Source organism: Aspergillus fijiensis, assembly GCF_003184825.1.
Source record: "Aspergillus fijiensis CBS 313.89 unplaced genomic scaffold BO72scaffold_13, whole genome shotgun sequence".
Classification (NCBI taxonomy): Eukaryota; Fungi; Ascomycota; class Eurotiomycetes; order Eurotiales; family Aspergillaceae; genus Aspergillus; species Aspergillus fijiensis.
Window position 1 is genome coordinate 116,505 of NW_024468989.1, and position 19,389 is coordinate 135,893.

The window sequence follows — 19,389 nt, forward strand, 5'->3', positions numbered from 1 at the left end:
CTTCCCAGGATAATCTATCTTGAACATAGAGATGTTCCTGTCAGTCCTGTTCATTTAGCAAGGACTAGATCAAGGTGAATGTCAATAGTAATAAAGCCTTCGAGTAGATGAAGGCCAGCTATGGTAGCCAGTCAGTAGGACCCCCATTCAAAGTAAGTACTATGTCTAATAACTAACTTCCCAGCGACAACAAGTCATGGTCACGTGCAGCGGAATTCGGGTCAAGCCAGCAGCCGAGGACCACTCACTCTATCTCAACTCCTTACATTTCCTTCTACCTGTAACTACCATCTCCTCCGAATTCCGATCCTGTTGCGCAGTATGATCTTCGCTATTGACATATGATTACACCATAAACTATTCTTGCAAAGGATGCTGCCTCATGACCCAGTCTCCTCAAGCCCACCGTCACCACCGCCTCTCCATGAGCGGCCGCCCGGTGCTCGGATCACACGTGCCTGTGAGCGCTGCCGCTCCCGAAAAGTCCGCTGCGATGGCCAGACTCCTTGCGCCGGCTGTCGACCGCGAAATCTCCCCTGTATCTACCGATCCGCCACAAGACCGAGGAGGCAAGGAAAAAGAAGGTTGCTGGATAGTCGATCCGCTATCTCGTCGGAAAATGATCCTCAAACCCGTTTGATTGTGCCCACCTCCCCCTCCGTCTCCGCTTCCGCCTCCTCCGCTGCTGCCTCCCGACCCAACACCATCGATACCACTCCCCAGCGAGTCCCCAATGATCCCGTTCAGTTCAAACGACACCGCGAACTACGCGCTGGAATTGGTGTCTCCAATGTCGATACCGGTTCTTTCCAATTCTACGGCCCCTCTTCGCATTTCTGCTTCATCCAGCGTATGTGCCAGCGCATCGCGCGGTCCACAAATGAAACCATCGTTACCCCGAACAACGCGGTGCCGGATGGCGTCCGGAAATGGAACCTGGAGCGCTTTATGTTCTGTGTCAACGGGTGTCAAGGCACAACCGGACCGTATGCTGCCTACATCTCGCAGGAGGTAGGAATTGGCCTGATTGATTCGTACTTCGAGATTCTCCACCCGCAGATCCCCGTGCTGAACTACTCCGAGATCGTCGACCAATGGAAATCTTTGTGGAAGCCCCCAAAGCAACAAAAGCTCGACAAGCGTAACGAGATTCTTTTCATTGTTCTGGCTATCGGCGCCCGCGTTACCATCGCGGCAGGCCAACAGGAGACCTCGTTGCTAGAAGGATGGGCAGACCATTTCGCCGCGCAGGCAAATCCGAGCACCACCGTCTTGGAGGACCCCAGTCTATCCACCACGCAATTGCTGCTTCTGAAAGCAATGTATGCCTACCAGGTTATGCGGCCGAATGATGCCTATTTGTACCTCGGCCACGCCGCTCGGAATGCCATGGTGCTGGGATTCAATCGATCCCAGGTCATGGACGGGACCAATGTGACTGTCCATGCGCTTAAACGCACCTTCTGGACTGTCTACGCCCACGAACGCATGAACGCTCTCTACGCCGGCCGTCCATCTGCTTTTCGTGACGAGATTATTGATGCTCCATATCCTGAAGACCTCCCCTTACCCACCACGATGAACACATCGACAGACAACAGTGACAACCACCACGGCCCAACTCGGCTTTGCGGCTTTCTACGCGCCATGGCCGGCGTCGCCCGCGTTGCTGACCTGGCATTCGTCAAAATCTACTCCCCTGCCAGCGTCGCCAGCATGGCGCAAATCGCACTGTTGCCGGCAGCGGTATCCGAGATCGACGGACTGCTAGGCGCTGTAACGCGCGACCTGCCCCTGTACCTCCAGTTCTTCGACGCAGCCTTACCAATCGGCTCAGGCTGGCAGGAAGTCCAACGCCTGACGCTGGGCAGTAATTATTATCAGACGCAAATGTTGACGCATCGTCCGGCCTTGCTCTTCAGGGCCTTCTTCGCCTCGCTCGACGAGGCTCAGCGGCGTACAGGCCACACTTTGGAGCTGGAGCACTCGATTCAGGAGACCTTGACCGCCGCAACGAACATCATCAACTTGACTCATGACGTCTATTTCCGGCGGTGCCCCCGCGCACGCTTCGACGGGTCTTCGGCTACTATCATGGTCGCTGCCGCTGTCACCCTACTGTATGATGTGCTGGATCCGACGACGGGCGCGGAGCACGCGCGCGAGGTATTCGCTACAGTGGAGCGGGCCGTGGAGTGCCTGGATCAGATCGAGCATGTTGGTCCCACCTCGGGCAAAGCCGTGAGTTTGGATGTGATGCGCATCGCGAAGGAGGCGTTGCGAATGACGACGACGGATGTCGAGGTCAACCAGGATTTCATTGGGACGTTTCCGTGGTTACAGTGCGTTTGCGTGACTTCATTTTCCTGTCCGCTCGGGTCATTCAAAGATACTTACTATATGTTCTTGCAGGTACAATCTGCTAGTTCCACCGAACAGCGCTGCCCTGCCGTATGAGGCGCCACACCCCGATCTTAGACCAGTACCTGTCTCCACCCAGGGCCAAGGCCACTTATCCTCCGCCCCGGACACCGCACCGCCGCAGGACCCTGCGCTGCACGTTCCGGCCACGATGCCAAATTACATGTCCTACTGGCTGGAAGCGGGCTTCTCCCCGGAGAACATTCCAAGCTCCTTGTTCTAGTCGTCTCGAGTTTGATGTGTTAGGCAGATACGGTAGAAAGAGTAGAACACCGTTGAGTACACGGTACTCCATCGCTGAGCTGGAGGGACCTGTCAACCAACTGCCTGCAGATTCTTTTGCTTCTTGACAACACCTAGGCACCTCGCTTATGTATATACTGCGAGAAAGAGTAAAGATATGCGTCCATCTTGGATAAACTGGCATTGTCTCGAGCCTAGTGACGAGCATTCCTCCATCTGTGCGTATGATTTTGATATACCGCTGAGAGACTGTACCTAGATAGTTTGAAGAGAGCATCTATTTTCAAGCTCTCACTCGATAGGTCAAGCTACTTATTGCCACCAGCTAATAACAAGTCAATCGGGTTAAGGCGGGCACGATCAGAAGAATTAGTAAATTCGGTTGCCGCTCTCGGCGCAGAACCACAGCCCCGACGAACGGAGCCCTGAGTAACTCGATTGATAATTAAGACACCAAACCAGATAAAGTCAAAGACAACATATTAGCTTTCAGGAAACGATAGGCTGAGAGGAGAAGAGATTATTTGGAAGCTCCCACGGCCCAATATGCAAGCATGCGGAGCGCGTGGACGTACTGTACTGAACACGAGCATCCGATCCGAGGTGAGTCTATGTCTACCGTGCCAAGCCTGTCCCGGATATTCGGCTTCCACACGAGAGATCCGAGCCCCGAACCAAACTACAGCAGACTTGCAAGTACGTGCGCCGTCAAGGTTCGATTGACTTACTCAGCTGCAACCTTAAGTTTCGCTCCATTTGTCAAGCGTTCTTAGTAATTGAGCTTAACTTCCAGCGTGTGGGATGCCGGCACAGCCCGGTATAAAGCACCTCAATCGCATGGAGCCCACCACCCAACGTCCGAGAAACAAAACGTCAGAACGTCACCCACCGTATAGCATCTCTACCACTCTCCATTCAGCAAAAAACAGCATTGACCGCGACCAACCCTTCCAACTCTCCTCACCTTCCTCTTGTCTCACAAGAAAGTTATCACAATGCCGTTCGCCACCACATCCGACAACCAAGAAATCTACTACGAAACGCACGGCCCCGCGACCAGCGCAACCACGTTAGCGTTTGTGTCCGGCTACTTCGGGATCACCGCGATCTGGCAACCGCTGATCAGCCGGCTGACCGCCCGCGGCTACCGCTGCATCGCCCACGACAGCCGCGGATACGGGCGCTCCGCCAAGCCGACCGCCGCCGAGGCGTACAGCATCCCGCGGCACGCGGAGGACGTGCACGCCGTCCTCGCTGCCGCCGACATCCCCGCCACATCCCAACTGGTACTGGTGACGCACTCGATGGGCGGGAACATCGGGGCGGCGTATTGCCTTGCCCACCCGGGGCGGGTGGCTGGGCTGATCCAGACAGCCACCTATATCGACGGGGCGCGCATCCAGGCGATCCTGAGCTACGAGGCCCTGACCTCTGGGGTGGAGAGCCCGAGCAAGTGTGTGGCGTTCTATACGAACATGGGGCTCGAGGAGGCGACGGCGCTGGAGGCGGCGAAGTGGCCGGCCTACTGTCGGAGATACAACGCCCAGGCGTTGTTGGGATGGGCGATCGGGGATGATCGGTATGCCGACCTCACGGTTCCGGGGTTGGTGGTGCAGGGGGAGTTGGACGCTGCGACGCCGGTGGAGCTGCTGTGTCGGCCGATCGTGGAGGCGATGCCGGCGTGTCGGTTGGCGGTGTTGCCGGGGGTGGCGCATTTCCCGCCGACGGAGGCCCCGGAGGAGGTGGAGCGGTTGGTGGTCGAGTTTGTGCGGGGGTTGTGAGGGGGTCTGGGGGCTGGGTTTGGGATGGATGCTGAGCTTTTGACTGTAACATTTCGATGGCACAAGTCGATGTGTCGAGCTATTACTTCTTATTGTAGTGGAATATTGCTTTCTGATCACAGTATACTTTTCCAGCCCGCGTAGCCTTGCTGTGCATAACATTCTATCAGACGGGATATTTCTGCCCGTATTTCAGGTAATTTGTGTGTAATTGGTTATTCAAAAAGAATCAAAGTGCCTTTACAGTCATTATTTTGTGGGAAGAGAGCTAAATGTGCTAATAGTTATACTAGAGAGAAACACGAATATCTGTGTAGTGGTTGTAAGGAAAAGCGTATAAAATATCAGCAAGGCGCGGGAATCAGCTATGGGGGACTTGTTATAACGAGGCCTTACAGGTACCTTGTGATCTATTCTGAATCTTTTGTTTCGTGTACCCTAAAATATTTATAAATTAAAAAAAAATTTTCTAAAAAAATTTTTTTATTAATATTTAAAATATTAATAACTCCATCAAATCTCTATTATATTAGGTGAGAGTTATATTATTCGAATCAGAATAAAGTTCTCTATTTATAGAAAACTTTCACATTTTTATTATATCTTTTTTATTAAATACTTAGACTTGTCATTTTTCTATATAGTATGTAACCTTAAAAATCTCTGCAAGTTTTCTCTTCTCTTTTTTTTTAAGAATAGAATTCTTATCTGGTTGTTTCATCTCCTTTTTGTACCCTCACAATCACAAATGGCTGATTGAAGTAAGATGTCTTCTACTTGTAGCCTGTACCGGCCGGGCCCTTGCGGTGACCTTTCTCGAGATGCTTGCCACGTAACAGCAAACGATACTGAGGGCGGTGAAGTTTGAATCCAGATTACTATTATGCTGGCTGCAATGTTCATGAAATCCCGGGCAATTGCGTAATGTATTTCCAGCCTATGATCCCGTTTGCGATCCTCCTAATTTCAGTCACAACAAGGATTAGGGTACACCCGAACTAATCAAGACGGAGTTTGCAATAGCCGTCATACATGAAGAAATCAAGACTAAGTACATCGAATAACATCGATGTACAGGCATGAACTTTGCTGCGCAAGACGAACTGCTCCCGTGAGAACATTCCTTCTACACAAAGTCTCCGTTCCATCAGCTCAAGTTCAGGCATTGATGGTAGTAAGGGTTCTGCTGCACACAGGTATAAGGCGTCTCACACTCGGTTGGGCCGGACCAGTTGAGGCCTCCGCACTGACCATACTGCGAGGTGCGAATGGTTGAGCTGGCTGTTTTCAGAGGGGTGGTGGTGCCGCTGATGGTGGTCTGAACCTGGACGTGCGGGGCAGCGGTAGTTGTACCCTGAGCTGCGACATATGCACTACTGGTTGAGGAGGCAACAGATGAGCTCGCCGAGCCGGCTCCTTTCCACACGTCATCTCCAATTGGCGTCTCCAGGATATCCAGCTGCACCTTCTCGACTGAATCGGTCCAAAGATTGAGGCCGTTGAACAGGGTCATACTGTCGTTGTAGAGACCAGGGATTTGATAGGTGAGACTTGGAGATCCTGTTCCCGACCCTGTAACCTTGATCTGCGCACAGCTAGATTCGTGCTATCAACATCATTGCCCCTTGAACACCAACAGTAAACAGTTGCCTTACCTGTAGAAGAATTCGGCTTCGTTGGACTGAGCGCCATGCAAGCCCACATGCTCGGCGCGGACCAGGTACTCGCCCGCCGGCGTCGAGGCAGGAATCTGGAATTCGAATTGTGACATTCCATAGGCGCACCAGGCGTCCGTGATCAAATCACCATCCGTGTTGCAAAGGGTCTTTTCCCAGATTTTGAACCAATCACCGTCCCCTTCGTATTCTTGAACATTGCCCGTTGGTGCCTTGGACATATCTGCGGTTTGAGAATACCAGAACCATTAGGCACAGAACTGCTATCACAAGGTAAAATGTAAGATAAGAGAAGGGATGCTTCATACACACTTGGCCAGGGCCGGGGTGCGCAATAGTGCCGTCGTAGAAGAGCTTCATTGCGATGGTATCGCCCGCGGCGACTTCAGCGACCTCGGTCTTTGCGGCATTGCTGAATGAGCCGAGATTGCAGCGGAAGTCACTGTCGCTTGGGGTCAGGTTGTCGAAAGTAGAGGTGTACTTGGTCGGCATATAGCATTGACTGCGAGCAGTCTCGCGGATGTACTGCCAGTCCTCAGATTCCTCTCCATTCAGAACGAGCTTGCTAAAGATATAGTGGGCAGTGGCTGGGCGCGCCAGGCTCGCGGCGACTGCAACGATGAGAGGAATATACTTCATTTTCCTGCCAGAGGTTCGAGAGTAACTAGGAAAAAAAAGAGAGAATGAATGGAATCAATGAATGTGAAAACAGCAACGAGAGTCTGACTCCAGGTCCGACCGAGTGCAGGCAGAGTAAGTCCAAAGTAAAGACCGGTATTTTGTACACCGGGCCAAGCTGAGATGGCTAAATGAGGGTTATATACCTATGCCAAGCTCGGCAGAGCTTGCCTTGACCGTCTGCTGCCGCAGTCCTGAATTTCGTCGGCGCGCACCATAGACGGCGTCTCCGAGACAAGCTATTTTACCATTCTTTTGACGGTTTTTCAATCAACCTCCATGTAGCTAGCCACGGCCCGCCTAACTATACCGTTCAGGGCATACACTATTCCTGTAATGTGACAACCAAATTTGATCCTGATATCGTGGTGTGCCTTTGAACCTGCTGTAAGAGTAGGTGTTTCAGGCGTATTTCGACTTCTATCAGGTGCCAGCCCTGAGCGGTTAGCCCTGAGACACCTAGCACCTAGTTTCCACACTCGCCGAGACCTTTGTTGTGGGTCCGTACTTAACTATGCCATTTTTGCCATTCGCCGTCTATCTGGTCTCTAGCAGCGGCATTTGCTGGTCTAGGCGATGCCGTTCCTAAGAGCAGTTGACAGATTAAGTTAATGGTAGAAGGCCGAGAACCCAGTCGTCCAGCCAGGACCGACTGATTTGTCTGACAAAGCGGAAAACACATTTACTCTAGGTCTGCTCTGCTTGAAACAGGAGCTGGTTGCTCATGTCACAGTGTGCGCTCGGGCATGTCCATATAGATCTTGGCGCGGTAATTATTCCGTGTCAATATCCGTTAGACTTCAAGTCAAGTGTGCGAAATCCGGCCGGAATGCTGGAGACCCCGATTTGTCGCGTGTGGCTGTTACGTGACCACCCAGGATTGCATCTTTCAGTCGGTCTTTTTCGACAATTTTATGAGTCAAGGAGACATTGTGACGGCAGCCGCCGTGAGCGGTCACGTCAGCATAGCCTACCGAGTTTGAGTATCGAAATTGGAGTTGAATAGAGAATGTCAGCAGAACTAGGAATTCCCAGTTGTGGGGCCGTTCCCAGTTCAGATACTGCTGGCAATATATTTTTGATAAGAGCCAGGCTCGAACCGTCTAGCTTCATAGTTTAGTTAATTTAATCTATCTTATGACTAATAACAAAATAATCCGAGGTGGAGTATACTAACTATGTATGAAACTAAAAAGCGATTTCTAGTTACTGGAAAGGTCTTTTCAGTTTAAGTTGACCGCCTTCTTGTTTAGGAGCGCTAAGTCTATTCAGGACTTGGAACGGCCCCACAACTGGGAATTCCCAGTTCTGCTAATATTCTCTAATGAACTTCCATGTGACGCAATAGTGCTAGGAACGGACCCAGCCTGGGGCCCTTATCGATTGTATCGAATCGCCTGATGCTTAGGATGGATTGAGGCGTGAAGTTGAGGTACTTTGCTACCCGATCCGCCTGCTGTAATCAACCAACTCTAGACAAAAGGGTCAAATTAATTATAGAAGTAGCTTTGCTGTCGGTATAACGGGGCCGGAAAGCTCCTTGAGCGGGTCTCCTGATCGTATTTTATCTTGAAACCGTTCTTCCCAGACAGAATGTGTCTCTATCGCCGCGAGACAATACCTGCCTCGGAATCACGATATGCTGTACAATCAACTAACTCGTGACCACATCTGCCGATCTTGGACTGCTTCCTGTGCTTAGATTAACCACCCCTGTTTCTCAAGGTTTTATCAAAATGACCAAAGCCATTGTCATCTCTTCTTCTCACATGTCACTTGCATGGTGAAACGCCCAAGAATACTAATAGCCTGGGAATCAAAAGATTATCCGGTCACTGACATCCGTGATAATTGCGTTGCTGCATCGCTCACGGTTCTATGAATTCTGCATCCGCTCTGCTGCCCCTACTCTGAATAGTCTTGGCTGCATATGTGCTGTGCGTAAGACCTTGCGGAAGCACCGCGTTGGCGGAAAACCAGACATGCGTTCCGTGCATTCAACATTTCCACCTTCAAAATTCATCTGCGATACTTCACAAGACTTTACTTTCCAGGTGATGATTAGACAAGTGTGAGGTGGAAGATGGAATGCCCTGGGACAATGTTCTGCAACCAGATCGAGAAGGTTGAGGGCATAAAGCCCGCCAAGTGTCCTAGAACTGCGGGATGTGGACCCCGGAGCATCGACCCTTCATGAGATCCTCTTAGTCATCCGATGAAACACACCGATTGTCCAGTATCGCCGGTCATTCAGGAAGGTGGGGTCGGAGAAACACCCTGACTGGAGATTGATTTGTAAAAGAAATGGCTAGGGAAGAGAAGTTCAACGCTCTTCCCGCCCAGGATAAGGCCCCTGGTGGGGCGAGGTGGCTTGGGAACCCTTTCACTACTTCGTTCAAGAACGAAGTACCCTTCTGTCATTGTCTAGACAAGGCTACTTTTTTCTAGCCAGAAGCCTTAGTTGCGGGCGTTTGCCCTCTTGCCATTAAGGAAATAAGCACCTCGATCTGAGTTAGGCTCAGACTCACACCACACACAACCTGCAATATTCAATCTATCTCCCCGGTCCTTGAATTTACAAACGCTAAACTTGGTGCTATCTTTGAGTCCAGTTGAGTATATCATCGTTTTGAACCAATTATGCCACTGAGCTCTATCTCAGAGCAAAGAGGCCACGTAAGTTGGCTACTCAAGCCCCAAACGAGGATTTCAATCACTCCCGGGCTCATAACCTGAGGAGAGCGTGAAGAGGATGACATTAATCTATCTGAGAGCACCTATCTAAACTGCCGGCCGAAGACGGTGAGCTGCCCAGTCAATGGGAGGCCGGGCCTCCACAACTCCCATCGCCAAGAGCTATCCAACATGACGGCCAAATCTGTTTTCAGACGGTCAAATGTACTCCGGAGTAAGATTTTATTAAGATTGGTAGGTAACATTTGCGGCATGTGTTGCGGGACACTGCCATGCACCTTCACGTGAAGGATTGAGAAAGAGCTCTCAGTCTGTCGATCCTTACTTCGCCTGGACTAGGCGAGAAAGGTTGTTTCACAGTGCCACCGAGGAAGCTACAGGTGGGAAGATTCTCAACACACCCTTCCCCGTTTTTCGGCAGGGAAAGGTCAAGTTATAAATTCAAGGTACGTGGCTGGTGAACAGCTGTTTCTGTCTCCCATCTTCAGTTTCCATATCACAGTTCTATTGTCCCACTCGAATCTCTCTTTTTTAGTTGTGATCATGGGGTCTTTCCCTATCCAAGCGCGCCTGGCTGCGCCGATCCTGTTATCTCTGGCAAGCATGCTGGTGGCGGGATCCGCCATTCCCCCAATGCCGCAGGGGGCGCTTTCACCTGAACGTCTAAAATGGCTTAGGCACGTGGTTGGCCATCAGACCGACAACGGAACCATATCGGACCTCGCTAAACGGAGCACTGTCTTGAGTACCAGCCAAGACGGCATCGACAGCGCGGGATTATACTACTCATTGTACAATGCCAATGGAGCCGAGGTCGGATACACCGAATACCCCTCCACCGGTCAGTTTGAACTTGGCTGGAACGCCGAGGTTGAATTTCTCGGGGGGAAGGGCTATAAGGGCGGCAGCACGCGGTAAGTACCTTTCTCGTCTGGCAGAGCCGAAGAAGGCTGACAGCCATGCGACTCGTCGCCCAGCTCCTTGACCTGGGACGGTTATTTCACCGCCGAAGGGGACTGGACTCTGGCCATCTATGGCTGGACTCTGGACCCTGTTACCGAGTGGTATATCGTGGAGTCGCACGGCAGTGGGACCCCGGGCAACGGAGACATTCTCGGTCAGGTATATAGTGATGGCGGCGTCTACGATGTTTACAATTTACCCTACCGAAATGTTCCAGAGATCTACGGGGTTACTGATTTCGACCAGCACTGGTCGGTGCGTCGCTCCCACCGCTCTACTGGCACCGTCGATGTAAGCACCCATTTTCAGCGCTGGAAGGAATTGGGTCTCGACCCTGGCACCCCAATCTTTCAGATGGTTACCCTAGAAGGGTTCTCTGGCAAAGGGTACCTGGACTTCACCGTCAGCTAGAAATGGAGAGGTTACAGGACCACGGCTGTCGGTGGGCACTCCAAGCCAGATCCCCTCGATGAATATTCTTATGAGGGCAAGGAAACATGGCTTCGGTGTCGGAAACAGGACGCCTCTTTCTCTTCTTATTTCATCTTCTCCTGTTGCTAGTTTTCTGCTTCTTTATCGACTTGTTTCCAGTTATCAAGTTCTTCACTTACCTTTGAAATCATTGCCACCAATGTCAAATTAAGATCAAGTTCATCAAGACCGTTCTACCCGACTTGAAACAACAAGCAGGATTGGAACCAAAATCTTAGATTCTACTTGAAAGCCTTTGAGAGTAGCTGCTCCCGCGGTATCTCCCGGCCCGAATTGACTATTCTGCTCCTGTATTGACACATTTTGATTCAGCGCTTGATTAGTCGCAAGCCACGGGTCGCCTTTCAAGGGCATATTACCTTTGCAGAATGGATAACTGGTCCGATAGTACATGTAACTGAGACCCCCGACCAACGGACTTTCGTACACCACGGCTGGCTTGTGAAAAGATGCCAACTATAAGCCCTTGAACCCAACCTCCAGGAGCTGCAGGTCATTGTCAATTTCCGACCGAGCTATTCCTGACCGAAGTTCGGTCACATCCCGTGGGGTGTGCACAAAATGGCCATGAAAATTCCGCCTCTGGAGAGGCCGCCCACACTGCAAAATGCGCGGGTAGATTAACTATCATACAGATAACTTGTCAGTCTTGGCACTTTCTCCATCATGGTGCCTTTCAATCCGTGACGAAACTTACTATCGTCCCAGAAAAGGATTTTCTCATCGTAGCCATGTCTCCAGCTGACTGCGTCAAGACAGCTCCAGGATGGAAGGTCAAAAATTCTATTTCCTTCGCTGACACTTCCCTCGAAACACGTTGGAGGGGTACCGTTGCCGCATACTTACTGGCCGCGTAATTCAACGTGGTGGGTGCAGTGTCAAAATCATGAATTGCAATGGTGGAAACGTTGGTGAGACTCTAGCAAGAATGCCTGTGGTCAACGCACTGGCCATGCAAAGTACATAGGGAGAATTCGGTATACCTGTTTGGTGCCTGGGTCTTGTTTCCAGAACTGTGTTGTGGAATGATAAGCAGCCAGCACATTGACTCGATAGTCCTCCAGAAGTGTCTTCATACCAAGCTCTAACAGAGACTTCTGTTTAGAAAATATTGCAGCATTGAGGATAAGAACGTCTATCTTCATGTTTTGCCCGGCTAGCCTGTCCCAAAGGTCATCGATATTGGTCGAGGACGAAATATCGCATACGTGACCAGAAATTTCACCTCGAAATGAGGCCGGCAATTCAGACCGAAACGAGGCAATGGACTCGGTGAGGGCTTGTGCCCGACGCGCAACTACGATGACTCGAGCAGCATTGGCAAGGCTCGCGCAATTGCGTAGCCTATCCCTAATGAGCTTCGAGTGGCAAGGATGGTACGACCTCTCTGGTTGAGATTTGGAAGTAGTGGATTGATCTCCTCGTATATTAGCCTGTGCTTGGTCTGCAAAATATTTTCTATCTTCGCTAGCCTCGAAGAGAAAGTCTTCACGAGAGTATGAAGTAAAGTAACATCTTCTTGGCCTGGTGCCTCGCGGTCAGAGGTGGGAACACACGGGATATTGAATCCGAAGGATATTGCTGATTGTTCTCGTCAATCGAGCTGAAGGAACTGATAGATAGAATGCAACAAGGAGAATGGACCTAGTTATCAGTCAACATCAAGAAAGCCTTACCTCCAAGGCTGAAGGCTGAAAGCTATGGCAATACCTTGGTACGATTCGAAGCCCTTGTGGGAATGGGCCGGGATTTGAGTTCGACCGCGCAGCCTACCCGGGGTTCCAAGTCCTTCAGGGTTCAGTTGGCTGGATTTATTGGCTACTACATTTGACTAGGTACAAAGTGGCCTCGGGGAAGTCTACACAACGACTGGAGACGTAACCCTGAGGTCCACTCAGTCAGCAAACCCCACTGCCCTCAGAACTACGCCATCTATATACCTTAAAGGGTAGTAAGATTCGCTGGCGCTGGAAAGACCAGAAAGGACTCAAGTACAATATCTAGATAACAGGGATATGTGAGGTGCATCAGTTCCGAAACCCGCCAATTCGTAACAGCTGGCTGGCGAGATCAACAGGCGTTTCTTCAACAGACCGAGTGCCCAAACCCAAGATATCTGTGGCCACTGTGGTATCCATATCGTAGCCGCTAGGCGAAAGCGACGAGGCCCCAGGAGGGCCGACTGGGTATTGTTCGACAAGCGGCGGGAAAAACCCTCGTAGAATGTCAGCGATGGCTTGTGACCCAAGCTTTTCACCTGAGACGATGATTCTTTCATTAGAGACCGCGTTGTTTGTCGCAGCTAGAATGTGGGCATGGGCAGGATCCTGTATAGTTCGATTGGCTAATTACAGCGGACTCATAGAACGGAATTTGCCCTTGGGAAGCTCCTTATGGATATTAGGGGGCACCATACCCCAACATCAACGTATACATGGACCCCATTGGGAGGCAAAGGCGCATCCCTAGTGGAGTTCACCAAGAGGTTTCAGGTACGGCCATTAGACTCGTTCAGCTCTTCAATACTATTGATCGTGTGCCAGAGCGGCCCATAGACCATGGGTGGACACAGTACCACCAGGTCAAACGGTGGCTCCTGAGGTTTTACAAAGTCCCAGGCTGGTACGCAGATGCCGGTCAGCGATAGTTAGCAAGTGTAGTCAGGACCCATAGGATGAGTCTCACCTGCGAGCTCGGCAAACCTCCTGCTTGCACAATAGGCCCCCGAGTGATCATTGGTGGTTACCGCTTCTTCCCAGGTGACCGGGTTCCAGTCTGCACTGGTAAAGGTCCTTGCACTACCACCTGCCATGGGATTAAAGTCTATCACTACCGCGCAACTGATAGTCACCACGATGATGGTTTGACCTCGGCAGTTGAGTAGTACCCTGAATGTCTGGATCCAGAGAGTCCGGCTGGTGTTCGCCGCACCGTACAGATATGGGGCGGCGGTGTGAATGACGGTGTCGATCACCGGCGGCGTGGAGTCAAGTGTTCGGTCAAAAGCCTCCGGGGCCGTGATGTCTGGAACGATGACAACGTCCAGCCGAGATCCTGCATTGGGGTGGTCCAAACGAACACAACCTGCCTTGCTCTGTGAGCGAACAACAGCTCGACCTGAATAGCCCTGGTCAAGCCGTTGCTGTAAGATGTGCGACCCAACAAAGCCTTTGGCGCCAGTCAGCAGCACACGCCGCATAGCGAGCAAAGCCTGGGAAGATCCATGACGAGAGAAAGAAGGTATGAATGTAATTTCGGCGTGTCAGGTACGACTGGAACAGGGATCTGGGCGCGGTATCGGAGGAAAAGGAAGAACGGGCTGCATCTCCGGGGATGGCTGAGGACCGAAATCAAGGAGCTACATATAGACAAAATCCTTGCTTATGACCACTGTAGTAGGTTGACCTTAAATCATAGGTGTTGATAACACTACATAGTTAGTCCTACGTAGTACTACGTAGTCCTACCGAGTACTAAGGTAACTACCTAATACTAATACTATAGCTCCCTAGGTAGTGGTGATGGGGCGGGGCAGGCGGGGCCGGGTACCGTCACGCGTATCGATCATGCTTCTCAACTAGGAATAGTACGTTACCCGTTACAACACTAGGTGACTAACTTCCTTCAGCTATCTACAGGGCACCCCTAAGCTACTACCATGGTGGGAAGTTGGATGGATCCACCACCCACCTGCATGATGCCCTGGTGCCCTGCCTGAAGGGCATCCCAGACAGACTCGCCATCTGAAGTACACAACCTAAAGGTAGGCAAAAACCTTGAAGGTAGATCTCGACCGCGTGCAGTCCATTGCCGGGTGGCCAGTTGATCTCACGCCAATCAGCCCACCTGCGTTCCGGCACACCAACAAAACTATTCCTACGCCCGATGAGAAAGAGCATATAGCACAGTTCTAGCCACCCGCTGTACCCTTGCCTCCGACTTCCAACCATGAAAGAGGTCATTGTGTCTCCGACAGTGCTAGAGGTCACCGCTCGTGTGCACGAGAGCCCTGTTCCTAGGATCAACGCCGACGAGATCTTGGTCAAAGTCATGGTTGCAGCCAGCAACCCGAAAGGTCAGTGTCGGATTCCTCATGGGTTGCACTTCGTCGCCTGATGGGTTTAAACTACAAGCACCTATATAACACCCAGAAGGAAATCAACAGTGGGGACGACGTCGGTGGGTATGTCAGCGCGATCGGTGAAAATGTCAGGAGCACTGGAGAATTCCGCGTCGGCGACAGGGTGGCTGGCTTTCACAAGATGCTGTCCCCCGGGGGTGCGTATGCTGAGTTTGCGGTGGTGCGCTCCCATACAGCCTTTTTGATCCCTGAGAGCATCTCATTCAAGAATTAGTGCCGCCAAACCGGCAGGAATGTACGCAGGCTAATTGCAGCTCGTGTAGAAGCGTCTACGATTCCCCTCACCATTCTCGCAGCAGCCCCACCCTTGTTTCGCCGTCAATCGCTCCCAGCGCCATGGGCTCAGCGGTCCTCGAATGCAGACCCGGTGCCGCTTATTATTTATGGCGCCTTATCCGCACTCGGCACATTTGCTATCAAGCTTGCGACTTTGGCCAACATCCACCCCATCATCGCTATATGTGGACAGACCGGGTCTCATCTATCCACTACCCTCGATCCCGCCCTAGGAGACAGGATTGTTGATTACCGGGAGGGCGTGGATGCAATGAAGGCAGGCGTGATAAAATCGCTCAATGGCCTCCCGGCCTATGATGCCCTGGCGCCCGCCGTTTGACAACACCGCATCGGAACTTTTCGTACTAATCTCTTTCTAGGTTAGCTCCAGCTTGAGAATTCTATTTGTCTTTGGAGGAACAAAGGAACAAAGACCATTGTTTGTGCTTTCGTGCATTCGGCAACCATGGAACCCCTGCATTGTCTACCGAAACAAATGTCCCCTGCTGCCACGAAGCCGAAAGGTTTTGTCGCCAGCAGCCCTGCAACATGGAGATGACAAGGGGTCATACAAACAGTATATAAGCAAAGTCGAATCCTATGAGTGACTTCGATATACCCACAGTGTATAGTCACGAAATGCAACCCGTAAGTAGTAAAGTCATCTCGGATCGTTCTAGCAGCAATGCCCAATCACCGGTTCGGCATCGTTGAATACGCCCGCGGGCGTTACTACATCCAGGTGCACGGGGCGAGGGACAGGAAATTTGAGGCATCACAGGAACGGTTACAGGCAATCTTCCAGCTTCTGCGAGGGGTCTATCCCGACGCTCCGCCTTTTCATGGGGTCGTCTCACGCGGGGCCGAGACCCGTGTGGTGGCGCGCTGTTTCCGCGAAGCTGGCGACGGGGACGAGGCTGAAAATCTTGTGACCGGAATGTATGCCTTCAAATTCAAAATCATTGGCAAGAAGGAAGAAACATCTTTTCTGAGACTGTGGCTTCTTTGTGAGCATAGGAAATACCTAACGTGGTTGGAGCAGACTTTGCCGGTGTCCAAGGTCCGACTGCGGCCGTCTGAGATTCCTGATTCCCACATCTCCCTGGGCTCCGCGGCGAACGCAATCTGTGTCGTGATGTAATTGATGTGTTGTTCTTCAGCGTGTAGGGGGTATATATAATCACAATAGACGCTATATCACTTTTGTTGACTTAGAAGCAAGTACTTTTACCGGCATTCGGCTTTGTCAAAACCATCATCTAGCATTGTGCCCTAAATAAAAACTTTTCCTATTGCTTCCTTCCCGCACCCTTGGCGAGTCAGTTCCTTAATCCATTACTGTATTTTGATCCATTAAGAACATAAGCCACCTTTATGACAGAGTTCGCTCTCACATAGTAATCCCTTTGTCCCCGAGACGCCGACTCAAACGTTCATTCTGAGGGCGGTCTCATCGTCCGATTCAGTGCGAGGACGACTCAGAGGCGTCGATTGAAACCTCTTCATCCTCAGTGTTCCCGCTCGAAGTCTCCTCATCTGAATGAGTGCCGTCTCCCGTGAGCTTGACATCGGATTTCTCATCATTGGCTTGCTTGCCTTTGCCATGCTTGCGACCGGACTGTTTGCGATTTGACTGCTTGCGACCGGATTGCTCGCCTTTGGGCTGGCTTTCAGAATCCTCGTCATAGGAACTTCCTTCATTTGAATCCTCGTCGTCAAAGTCATTGCCACTGGGCTTCTTGTCATTGGAAGAGTCATCCTCATTGGAATTCTCGTCGCCCGATTGCTTGCCATCCGACTGCACGCTATCGGACGTGTTATTTGAGCCCTCTTCATTGATACTCTCATCTTCGGACTCATTGTTGCTGGCATGTTTACGGTTCGACTGCTTGGCACTGGACTTGGTATTGGAATCGTTGTCCTTGGAATCCTCGCCATTGGAATCCTCGCCATTGAAATCTTCGCCATCGGCGTTTTTGCTGTTGGAACCCTTGCTATTGGGGCCCTTGCGATTGGTCTGCTTACGATTGGATTGCCTGCCATCTGGTTCCTCGCCGTTTTCGACAGGCTCGTCGGTCACTCGGTCGCCATTGGAGCTGTCGTCGGATTGCTCTTTGGTGGCGGGGCTGCGATCATCTTGCCGAGCAATCCGTTGCTTGCGATTTCTGACAAACGTGGCGTTGGATCGCTTGCTAACCGATTGCTCACCATCTTCATTAGCATCGGACTGCTTGCCCTTCGACTTCTTGCCTCCCGACTGTTTGCCTTTAGGTTGCTTGCCACTTGATTCTTTCTCGCTCACTTCCTTGTCACTGGTGTCCTTGTCACTGGAGTCCTTGCCACTGGAGTCCTTGCCACCGGAGCCCTTGCCACTGGAGCCCTTGCCACTGGAGCTCTTGTCATTTGAGTCCTTGTCACTTGAGTCCTTGTCACTTGAGTCCTTGTCAGCCTCCTGGTCCTCGGACAGCGCCTCCTTGGATTCCTTGCCATCGGATTCCTTGCCATCGGACTTCTTGTTGTTTCCTGGATCTTTGACCGGTGGGCTGCATAAGACAGGACATCCAGCCCCAATGCACCTTTTCTTTCCTGGGCCACTTGCTTCCCCTGCCAGGATAACCACCTCCCCACAAGGTGGCGCCGCGGCAACGCTATCGGGCATCGGAAAGTTTGGGGGGAGAACTATGCCCATGACAGTCAGGGCCAAGGCCATCATAAGCAGGACAGAAATACGAGGAGAGAACTGAGATCGTGCCATTGTGGAAAAGGTAATAAAGCCGCTGGTGCTTTGGGGGTAAATCAAGGAAATCGGTGTGGTTGGAATGCTTCAGAAGAGAACATGCCAGAGAGGGAGCTGAAAGGACACATGTAGCCTGCTTTTAAATTCCCGAACGGTGAGGGAAGCCACTCGGTGATCTATGATCTCGGAAGTAGTTAATGGACTCACGAGAAGAGGAATCGCTTGCCGATTTCCGGTGAATGACGCCATTGTATGGAGCCGAATCAACCCTCCCTCTCCCGCAAGCCTAGTGACTTGCCGACTCAACACCATCTATCATTCCTTTCCATCTGTTCCAGCTCGGTCCCACTCACCGGCCTGAGTAGTTTGACCGCCAAAGTACTCAGGTGTCAAGTATGCTGACCAGGCGGGATGGCCAATTACGGAAGTGCTTAAAGAATTAGTTCGTGCTCTAGAACATGCGAGATATACCACAGAGTGTCGTCACTTTACGCGAGAGGGTTGGGAGGGAAGTCAATCAATCCGACCAGAAGCAACCAGGGATTGGAAGTCTGGCTGGACCTTGATCGTCGATGAGAATATGGCGAAGCTGAAAGAGCTAGTCTCCGGTTGGAAAGATCCTGTGTGTCAGAAAGGGGGTCAGCTGACAAGCTGGAAAGCTGAGCATTCTTCTCCGCAGGGCCTTTCACGTCTTCCCTTCTCTCGAACTCTCCGTTAGCTCTAGAAGTACCACTGCTATGACTAGAACTATTTCAAGTGGAGAAACAAGGTAGATCGCGAAACGGCCCGCGGAAGGGCCTTTATATTTCCGTCTCTAGGGAACTACTATTGATTGAGGTTGGTCAGGGCAGGCAACAAAAAGCAGCAATCGACAGGGCTGCTGCGCGGACCAATGATTCCCGATGCACATTTCGGGCTCCATCGCATGCTGCTAATCCTGTACCTAGTTTCCGTATCTAACTACTCCATATAATAATGCTTAGACGTGCAGCTTATCATGGCTCAATTGACGGGCTGGACTACTGAGCTCAAGGAGCTCGCTGACGATGGTTCTGAGGCGACGGAATGAGGGCTCGAGAAAGACGGTCATCGGAAAGGCTTCCAACGTCGTCAAGCGGTTCATGGTTCCCGTGTTGGCTCATTCCCTGCCTCATGGCACCATGTGAACTGAGAAAAGCAACAAGCTGGAGATTGATGGGACTAAGTATACACACTAGACTGGAGCAGAGATGGTATAGCCTTCAAGCTGTTATGCTGGGCGCAATAGTGGTGATCAGACAAGTTCGG

The 19,389-nt window shown here is 51.4% G+C and overlaps 9 protein-coding genes across 9 annotated transcripts; 6 read left to right on the forward strand and 3 right to left on the reverse strand.

The window, feature by feature from the left end:
• Nucleotides 1-293: 293 nt before the first annotated feature.
• Nucleotides 294-2,914, forward strand: BO72DRAFT_424868 (Zn(II)2Cys6 transcription factor). The gene is made up of 2 exons (XM_040942892.1): nucleotides 294-2,342; nucleotides 2,413-2,914. The coding sequence occupies exons 1-2, from the start codon at nucleotides 373-375 to the stop codon at nucleotides 2,642-2,644; spliced, it is 2,202 nt and encodes a 733-aa protein (XP_040803337.1). The 5' UTR covers nucleotides 294-372; the 3' UTR covers nucleotides 2,645-2,914.
• A 618-nt stretch (nucleotides 2,915-3,532) lies between these two features.
• BO72DRAFT_424872 (alpha/beta fold hydrolase) lies at nucleotides 3,533-4,445 on the forward strand (the record flags this gene model as incomplete). The annotated part of the gene is made up of 1 exon (XM_040942893.1): nucleotides 3,533-4,445. Exon 1 carries the CDS (start codon nucleotides 3,660-3,662, stop codon nucleotides 4,443-4,445), a length of 786 nt encoding a protein of 261 aa, XP_040803338.1. The 5' UTR covers nucleotides 3,533-3,659.
• A 903-nt stretch (nucleotides 4,446-5,348) lies between these two features.
• Nucleotides 5,349-6,896, reverse strand: BO72DRAFT_526001 (fungal cellulose binding domain protein). Its single transcript, XM_040949997.1, has 3 exons — nucleotides 6,430-6,896; nucleotides 6,101-6,344; nucleotides 5,349-6,040 (listed from the first exon to the last, which is right to left on the reverse strand). The coding sequence occupies exons 1-3, from the start codon at nucleotides 6,758-6,760 to the stop codon at nucleotides 5,593-5,595; spliced, it is 1,023 nt and encodes a 340-aa protein (XP_040803339.1). The 5' UTR covers nucleotides 6,761-6,896; the 3' UTR covers nucleotides 5,349-5,592.
• A 3,079-nt stretch (nucleotides 6,897-9,975) lies between these two features.
• Nucleotides 9,976-11,130, forward strand: BO72DRAFT_399955 (glycoside hydrolase family 11 protein). Its single transcript, XM_040942141.1, has 2 exons — nucleotides 9,976-10,407; nucleotides 10,471-11,130. Exons 1-2 carry the CDS (start codon nucleotides 10,037-10,039, stop codon nucleotides 10,865-10,867), a joined length of 768 nt encoding a protein of 255 aa, XP_040803340.1. The 5' UTR covers nucleotides 9,976-10,036; the 3' UTR covers nucleotides 10,868-11,130.
• On the forward strand, nucleotides 10,430-11,156 carry BO72DRAFT_41422 (uncharacterized protein). The gene has a single exon (XM_040942533.1). It carries the CDS (start codon nucleotides 10,926-10,928, stop codon nucleotides 11,097-11,099), a length of 174 nt encoding a protein of 57 aa, XP_040803341.1. The 5' UTR covers nucleotides 10,430-10,925; the 3' UTR covers nucleotides 11,100-11,156.
• Nucleotides 11,157-12,975: 1,819 nt separating this feature from the next.
• BO72DRAFT_505419 (NAD(P)-binding protein) lies at nucleotides 12,976-14,371 on the reverse strand (the record flags this gene model as incomplete). The annotated part of the gene is made up of 4 exons (XM_040949188.1): nucleotides 13,634-14,371; nucleotides 13,456-13,567; nucleotides 13,365-13,413; nucleotides 12,976-13,275 (listed from the first exon to the last, which is right to left on the reverse strand). The coding sequence occupies exons 1-4, from the start codon at nucleotides 14,145-14,147 to the stop codon at nucleotides 12,976-12,978; spliced, it is 975 nt and encodes a 324-aa protein (XP_040803342.1). The 5' UTR covers nucleotides 14,148-14,371.
• Nucleotides 14,372-14,628: 257 nt separating this feature from the next.
• BO72DRAFT_41459 (uncharacterized protein) lies at nucleotides 14,629-15,878 on the forward strand. The gene is made up of 3 exons (XM_040942546.1): nucleotides 14,629-14,711; nucleotides 14,790-15,023; nucleotides 15,356-15,878. The coding sequence occupies exons 2-3, from the start codon at nucleotides 14,897-14,899 to the stop codon at nucleotides 15,703-15,705; spliced, it is 477 nt and encodes a 158-aa protein (XP_040803343.1). The 5' UTR covers nucleotides 14,629-14,711; nucleotides 14,790-14,896; the 3' UTR covers nucleotides 15,706-15,878.
• Nucleotides 15,833-16,587, forward strand: BO72DRAFT_41463 (uncharacterized protein). Its single transcript, XM_040942547.1, has one exon. It carries the CDS (start codon nucleotides 16,051-16,053, stop codon nucleotides 16,504-16,506), a length of 456 nt encoding a protein of 151 aa, XP_040803344.1. The 5' UTR covers nucleotides 15,833-16,050; the 3' UTR covers nucleotides 16,507-16,587.
• Nucleotides 16,588-16,644: 57 nt separating this feature from the next.
• Nucleotides 16,645-18,356, reverse strand: BO72DRAFT_41468 (uncharacterized protein). The gene is made up of 2 exons (XM_040942549.1): nucleotides 16,962-18,356; nucleotides 16,645-16,901 (listed from the first exon to the last, which is right to left on the reverse strand). Exons 1-2 carry the CDS (start codon nucleotides 18,118-18,120, stop codon nucleotides 16,828-16,830), a joined length of 1,233 nt encoding a protein of 410 aa, XP_040803345.1. The 5' UTR covers nucleotides 18,121-18,356; the 3' UTR covers nucleotides 16,645-16,827.
• Between the last annotated feature and the right edge of the window lie 1,033 nt (nucleotides 18,357-19,389).